This window comes from Oncorhynchus masou, chromosome 23 (assembly GCF_036934945.1).
Source record: "Oncorhynchus masou masou isolate Uvic2021 chromosome 23, UVic_Omas_1.1, whole genome shotgun sequence".
NCBI lineage: Eukaryota > Metazoa > Chordata > Actinopteri > Salmoniformes > Salmonidae > Oncorhynchus > Oncorhynchus masou.
This window is the reverse complement of record NC_088234.1, coordinates 22,263,007-22,271,388: the sequence shown is the minus strand read 5'-3', so window position 1 is coordinate 22,271,388 and position 8,382 is coordinate 22,263,007. Positions and strand designations below refer to the sequence as shown.

Below are 8,382 nucleotides of genomic sequence, written 5' to 3'. Positions count from 1 at the left end.
ATTTACTAATTCTGCCCTGCATGGATTGTTTGTAGTTTTCCTCTGGACATGTAGGAGAATCTTACAGAACTCTGCATGCAGGGGTTCAATGGGGTGTTTGTCCCAAAAGGGTGAAATCTTGTTTTGCAAGTGGACTCCATACCTCGCTGCCATGAAGTGCAATTGGTTCAATGACACATTCAATTAGTTTAAGCCAAATTTGAATAGGTATTTCAATTAGATTTTTTTTTTTATGGCGTAGAATGCCCTGCGTGCTTTCTCTCTCAACTCATTCACTGCATCATTAAGGTGTCCAGTTGAGCTTGTTTTTAAACGTAAGTAATTGTAGTGTGTGCAGTACTCTATATATTTTGTACCAACTAAGAACTTTGGTTTAACTCCCTGAGATCTAGATCTTCTCTAGAAAATCATAATTTTTCTAATTTTGGGGGTATACTGCCAGGGTCCAGGTCTGGCAGTACGGCTCTAACATGTCCAGGCTCTGCTGTAGGCCATGTGCTGTGGGTGACAGCAGGTACAGGTCATCTGTGAAGAGCAGGCATTAAACCTCTAAATTGTGGAGACACTATTTTTCTAGAATAGTGGCCAATTCGTTTATGTTAATATTGAAGAGTGCAGGGCTCAGATTCCAACCCAGGCGAAGGCCCAGCTTCTGGTTAAAGAATTAAAGTTATTTTCTTGCATTTTCTTTTCTCTCTCTCTGTGTGTGAAATGTTTCATTTGTTTCACTAAACGTTTTGTAATACATAACTTGTAACAAACAATTTGGATCATCAAATATTCACCCAAGTAATTCCTTCCTTCTGGCTATCAGTCAATTATGAGTAGACTATTGAGACAACTTTAAATAGGTAATGACAACATTTACCACCAGGCGGCGTATGTTGAATAGTTTTCAAACCATGTCCATTTCTTTTTTTATTTTATTTAACCTTTATTTAACTAGGCAAGTCAATTAAGAATTATTTCGTATTTACAATGCCGGCCTACCAAAAGGCAAAAGACCTCCTGCGGGGACGGGGGCTGGGATTAAAATAATAATAATATATATATATATAATATAAATATAGGACAAAACACACATCACAACTAGAGAGACATAAGACAACAACATAGCAAGGCAGCAACACATGACAACACAGCATGGTAGCAACACATGACAACAACATGGTAGCAGCACAAAACATGGTACAAACATTATTGGGCACAGACAACAGCACAAAGGACAAGAAGGTAGAGCCATATTGCATAATTCTACATCTACAATGTAACAATGAAAATAAAGATGAATCGCTAGGCTGCTAGTTATAATTATTAACTATGTGTAATTAAAATAATACAGTGAACAATCTTCATAAATGATACATTCACATGACTGAATCATGTAATTATGCCTATAAACACCATGTAAAATGTTCCCATTACAGTTCAATCGATCGCACCAACAGCTGTAAAAAGATTCAACTGAAAAGTTTAATCAAGCCAAATGTGCTCAGAGTTTCCATCATGGGGATGCAATTTGATGAAGGTTGCATTTTTGTTGAGTCATGAGTGTTGTATTTATTGTTATGAAATGTCCCAATCGTTCAACCGTGTAGCACATGATGTGATCTTCAAAATAACTTAGCAAATTCCACAATATTGGCTGAAGAACACATAGGCATATGCATTCCTCTAAGAACCAAACGGGAATTCATTCGATTCGAATTAATCTCTCTCTCTCTCTCTCTCTCTGTCGCTCTCTCTCTGTATACTCTGCCTCTCTCCCTCTTAAATTATCTCACATACTATGGACAAGTGTTGACTGACAACTTTTCATAGTAGCTCCACGTCTAAGCGAGGGAACAGGAGCGGAGAGGACAGCGTTACAGCGAAGTAGTCCGTACACTGCTGCAACTACAGTACATGGATTAACGCGCTCTGCCTACTAGCTAAATAGTAGCGATGTGCATTCCGCGTCATTTGGCTCCGTTCAGTTTAAAAGAGCCGCATAATTTGCCTCCCAAACGGCTCTTCATTGAAACTGCTGGAAAATCGACCTAGAACCACGAAATAAATGGCAAATCTCCAATGCAAAGACAAAATAGTAAGTTACCATTACCCAATGTGAGATCGTGATATGCAAGTTCAACTACATTTTTACCTAGCCAATTGTTAGATCGCCTGCAAAACGTTTTTTTTTAAGTGCACTGCAAAAATTAGAGTGGATCAGAATGACCGCTATTTATTGTTTCTGCATTCAGAAATACTCCATCTTCAGATAATGATTGTGTAACTTAGTTGTAAAAGCAGTAGTAATAGTAGTAGTATGCAAATCAGGGAGCCAAATGAACGGCTCTTTCACGAGATGCGATTTGGTTCCCAACGTTTGCCAAAAAGAGCCGTTCGTTCGCGAACGACTCATCACTACTACACAGTAGTAGCAGGCGCTTTCGCGCAGTTGCCGAATGTGCTCGCCAGTGTGTTCGTGCAGAAAACTAAAGGAGAGACTGCTGAGTTGAACAAGGTAGTTATTGCAACGAGAAAGGAAGGGGGTATTTAGCTAATCTTTTAAAAGACTAAACTGGACCAGAGGACCTCTCTCCCTTGCATACATGTGTTAAAGGGAGGGAGGGGAACGGCACAGAAGGATGTTTGAATTACCCTCTACAGTTAACTTGCGAGAGTGTTTTTGCTGAGTTGAAAATATTAAGTTTAGGTTCGAGAAAAACAAGGTAACTCGAGCGCAATGGAGAGCCAACCACCCGAGCCGCAAATCTACGAGGACGTTCGAAAGAGCGGCTATCTCCGCAAGCAGAAATCCATGCACCGGCGATACTTCGTGCTCCGGACGGCCTCGGAGAGGGGCCCGGCCCGGCTCGAATACTACGAGAGCGAGAAGAAATTCAGAGGAAAGACACCCGTCCCCAAGAAAGCCCTGGTGCTGGAGACGTGTTTCAACATCAATAAGCGGGCTGATGCCAAGAACAAGCACATGCTAGTGCTGTACACTCGGGCGGAGAGCTTTGCCATCGCGGCAGAAAACGAGGCGGACCAGGACGAATGGTATCAGGCCATGGTGGAGCTGCAATGCAAAAGTAAGTAAGCAAACTACAACGAGCTCTATATGGCTGCCTATCGTTATAACGAAGTGGCCATAGTGTTACATCTGAACGTGGCGATGTAGCCCACTGCAGCAATTTGCTCAAATGCAGCTTATAAACACGACACGTGCTGGTTTAATATACCACGTTTGTCAATGTTTATGGGTATTTGTTATTAGGTTATTGTTATTAGGTATTTCAAATATATATATATATATTTGTATATATGGTTATTGTTATTAGGCTATTTTTAGGACATCCAGAAATGTGCATAACGGGAGTAACTTAACATTGCTCGTCAGCAGCGAGGAACGTCCCACTGCTCACTACCAGCGATATTTTAAAACATGTCGGCACACGATTTTAGCGTAATAGTTTGAGGCATGCTCTTTGCTTTTTAAAGAAAAGTGATGTCAAAATATATCCACATTACAGTGTGTGGTAGGTTACTGTACTTATTAATGTGTTTGCTGCCTATGGACCATCATTTAAATATGATGTAAAATTACAGTGCATACTTCTTTGCATAATAATTATATTTAGCCAAGGTCCCCCAGAAACGGCAAATCGTATGTTCCAAGTTGCGGTGTGTGCTTATCCTTGCCAACACCCTGAGAACGTTATCATACTTTTTCCCCACACCCATATAGATAGTCTACTTGCGCCAAAAGTTCACATATGGACCAAAAGCTTGTGGTTTGTACAGGGTTTAGAGACGGGTTAAGCAAGTAGTTTCATTAAAACGTTGCCTGTATCAAGAGTAGGCTATATTGGAGACAATGATCTTACAGCCAATCCTCCTCCTGCTTCTTCCTTTGCCGAGTCAAACCTGGCCATTGCGATTTTTGTTATGAGCCTGATTCTCTGTTTACTTAGTATGTACGATAAAAGTATGAACAAAGTATGAACACTCCCTACAGTAAGTCGCCAGAGCGTCTGTTAAATTACTAAAATGTAATTATAAACTGGGTGATTCGAGCCCTGGATGCTGATTGGCTGACAGCCGTGGCGTATCAGACGGGTATGACAAAACATGTATTTTTACTGCTCTAGTTACACTAGTAACCGGTTTATAATAGCAATAAGGCACTGATGGGGTTAGTGATATATGGCCAATATACCACCGATAAGGGTTGTATCCAGGCACTCCACGTTGCGTCGTACATCAGAACAGCCCTTGTGTGGTATTTTGGCCATATACCACACCCCATCGTTCCTTATTGCTTAAATGTATGTTTTTATTTTCTGCTGACATTACCATATTTGCCAAGACAAGACATCACAGTAGAGGATACACGCAAAACCAACAGCATGAACAAGTTTGCACAAGATCCATATGGTTGGATACCTGTGTGGTGTGCACAAGTACCAATAGGCACACTCATCTTCCCTTCAGAGTTTTTTTGGTATTATTTATTCACATTTGCAATCATGCACATACAGTAACAAAAAGCATCGGGTTTCAATTTATACACGCTTTCAAATCCCTCCTGATATCAGCAGTTGAGCAAACTTTTTGTGCAAACAAGACTATCAAGCCAGTGGCTGACTGTGGCTGCAATCACCTGTTTTTTTTCTGCAGTCTCATCATGGGAAAGAAAGCTCATAGACCAGTGACGGGGGTGGGGAGGACACATGATGCAATCTTGGCAAACGAAGGTTTGGGTTCAAGGTACTTACAGCTGACCTGCTGGCCTACGTTATGTAAAAGAGCTGACTACAATGAGGGGGGAAAGCAGGTGCTGCCGTAACAAACGAGAGAGAAAAGCAGAAGCCTCTTACTGTGTTGAACATGTCTTAAACATTCTCCACAGGTAACAGTGATCGAGAGGTTGACATAGAATTGGACCTCTTTTGACTTGGTTAACCTGTGCCTTAAAAAGTAACTGTCCAGTGTTTCTATGAAATATGGCCTATAATTTAAAAGCATATTTTCTGTGTGGGAAGTGTGTGTGTGTACCCCAACAACAGAATGGTGTGGGCATATACCAGTCATTAAAATTATTCATGCGAGTAGACTCTTGATTGGCCAGCTCATCCTACTCTAGAATGGTGATTGGCCAGCTCATCCTACTCTAGAATGGTGATTGGCCAGCTCATCTCCCCTCAGGAGTATGATATCCTACTCGATTAGAAAATAGCGAGCATTTTTTAAACGGCCTGTTGGAGATACCAGTTTGAGGTGGGGTTTTTGAAGTATTTTCCCCCCCCTTAAATGTATTCTTTGGCCACAGATAGTAGCGTAGGACAACTTTATTTACATATAAGTCGACAACATTATTTGGGTATAAGTCAACAACATTATTTGGATATGAGTTAACAGAATATGAACTTTTAAAATTAGATTTTCACTGGACAGTTACTTTAACCAATGTCTTAGGCCTATTACCTGTGCAAAGGGGTCAAGGCTGTCTCGGGCTTTAGTTGGCCCTATGTACAGATCTAGGATCAGTTTTCCCTACTCCAGTCCTAACTGTAACCAATTGGGCACAAAAAGCAGCAACAATATGTTATGCAAATGTTTACATTTACATTTTAGTAATTTAGCAGACGCTCTTATCCAGAGCAATTAGGGTTACGTGCCTTGCTCAAGGGCACCCCAGCAGATTTTTCGCCTAGTCAGCTCAGGGATTCGAACCAGCAACCTGTCAGTTACTGGCCAACACTCTTAAACGCAAGGCTACCTGCCGTGCATATGTTATATGCAATAGGTTACATACAGTGCCTTCAGAAGGTATTCATCCCCTGGACATTTTACTCATTTTGTTGTGTTAGACCCTGAATTTTAAGATTTTTCGTCACTGGCCTACACACAACACCCCGTAATGTTAAAGTGGAATTATCATTTTAGATTTTTTTTTTTTTTTACAGATTAATAAAAACTGAAAAGTTGAAATGTCTTTGAGTCAGTAAGTATTCAATCCGTTTGTCATGGCAAGCCTAAATACATTCAGGAGTAAAAATGTGCTGAACAAGTCACATAATAAGTTGCATTTACTCACTCTGTGTACAATAATAGTGTTTAACATGAAAAACTACCTCATCTCTGTGCCCCACATACGGTGCATTCAGAAAGTTTTCAGCCCTCTTGACTTTTTCCACATTTTGTTACATTACAGCCTTATTCTAAAATGGGTTAAATTGATTTTTTTCCCTCATCAATCTACCCACAATACCCTATAATGATAAAGCAAAAACAGGTTTAAACCGGAAATATCACATTTACATAAGTATTCAGACCCTTTACTCAGTACTTTGTTAAAGCACCTTTGGCAGCGATTACAGCCTTGAGTCTTCTTGGGTATGACGCTATAAGCTTGGCACACCTGTATTTGGGCAGTTTCGCCCATTCTTCTGTGCAGATCCTTTCAAGCTCTGTCAGGTTGGATGAGGAGCGTCGCAGCACCGCTATTTTTAGGTCTCTCCAGAGATGTTCTAACGGGGCTCTGTCCGGGCCACTCAAGGACATTCAGAGGCTTGTCCCGAAGCCATTCCTGCGTTGTCTTGGCTGTGTACTTGGAGTCGTTGTCTTGTTGGAAGGTGAACATTCGCCCCAGTTTGTGGTCCTGAGTGCTCAGGAGCAGGTTTTCACTAAGGATCTCTCTGTACTTTACTCTGTTCATCTTTCTATCGATTCTGACTCGTCTCCCAGTCCCTCAGTCCCTGCCGCTGACAAATATCCCCACAGCACGATGCTGCCACCACCATGCTTCACCTTAGGGATGCTGCCACCACCATGCTTCACCTTAGGGATGGTGCCACATTTCCTCCAGACGTGACGCTTGGCATTCAGGCCAAAGTGTTCAATCTTGGTTTCATCATACCAGAGAATCTTGTTCAATGTCCTTTGCTGTTGTTCTGGGATTGATTTGCACTGTTTTGCACCACAGTACGTTCATCTCTAGAAGACAGAACGCGTCTCCTTCCTGAGCGATGTGACGGCTGCGTGGTCCCATGGTGTTTATACTTGCGTACTATTGTTTGTACCGATGAACGTGGTACCTTCAGGCATTTGGAAATTGCTCCCAAGGATGAACCAGACTTGAGGTCTACAATTTTTTTGCTGAGGTTTTGGCTGATTTCCTTTGATTTTCCCATGATTTCAAGGAAAGAGGCACTGAGTTTGAAGGTAGTCCTTGAAATACATCCACAGGTAAACCTCCAATTGACTCAAATGATGTCAATTAGCCTATCAGAAGCTTCTAAAGCCATAACATCCTTTCTGGAATTTTCCAAGCAGTTTAATAAAGGCTCAGTCAACTTAGTATATGTAAACTTCTGACCCACTGGTATTGTGATAGAGTGAAATAATCTGTCTGTAAACAATTGTTGGAAAAATTACTTGTGTCATGCACATAGTAGATGTCCTAACTGACTTGCCAAAACTATAGTTTGGTAACATTAAATTTGTGGTATGGTTGAAAAACGAGTTTTAATGACTCTAACCTAAGTGTACGTAAACTTCCGACTTCTACTGTATATAAATAAAGTATTTAGGTTTTTTAGGTTTAATACATTTACAAACATTTCTATAAACCTGTTTTTGCTTTGTCGTTATGGGGAATTGTGTGTAGATCGATGAGGAAAACAATACATTTAATCCTTTTTAAAATAAGGCTGTAATGTAACAACACGTGGGGAAAAAATCAAGGGGTCTGAATACTTTCCAAATGCACTGTACAATGAATTACCTGTAAGGTCAGTCAATCAAGCAGTGAAGTTCAAACACAGATTCAACCACAAAGACCAGGGAGGTTTTCCAATGCCTCACAAAGAAGGGCACCTATTGGTAGATGGGTAAAAAAAAATCAGACATTGAATGATCATGATGAAGTTATGAATTACACTTTGGATGTTGTATCAATACACCCAGTTGCTACAAAGATACAGGTGTCCTTCTTAACTCAGTTGCTGGAGAGGAAGGAAACCTCTCAGGGATTTCACCATGAGGCCAATTTTGACATAAAAACAATTACAGAGTTTAATGGCTGTGATAGGAGGAAACTGAGGATGGATCAACAACATTGTAGTTACTCCACAATACTAACCTAATTGACAGAGTGAAAAGGAAGCCTGTACAGAATATACATATTCTAAAAAATGCATCCTGTTTGTAACAAGGCAGTAAAGTCATACTGCAAAAAAATGTGGCAAAGCAATTAACATTTTGCCCTGAATACAAAGTGTATGTTTGGGGCAAATCCAATACAACACATTACTTAGTACCACTCTCCATATTTTCAAACATAGTGGTGCCTGCATAATGTTATGGGTGTGCTTGTAATCGTTAAGTACTGGA

The 8,382-nt window shown here is 40.6% G+C and overlaps 1 protein-coding gene across 1 annotated transcript in view; it reads left to right on the top strand.

Annotated features, from left to right (window-relative positions):
- The first annotated feature begins 1,772 nt into the window (after window positions 1-1,772).
- The window catches only part of LOC135510590 (insulin receptor substrate 1-B-like), a 55,968-nt gene continuing 49,358 nt past the window's right edge, over window positions 1,773-8,382 (top strand). Inside the window, 1 exon segment of the mRNA XM_064931621.1 lies at window positions 1,773-3,077. Within this exon segment, the coding sequence (XP_064787693.1) occupies window positions 2,729-3,077 (349 nt within the window). The 5' untranslated portion in view covers window positions 1,773-2,728.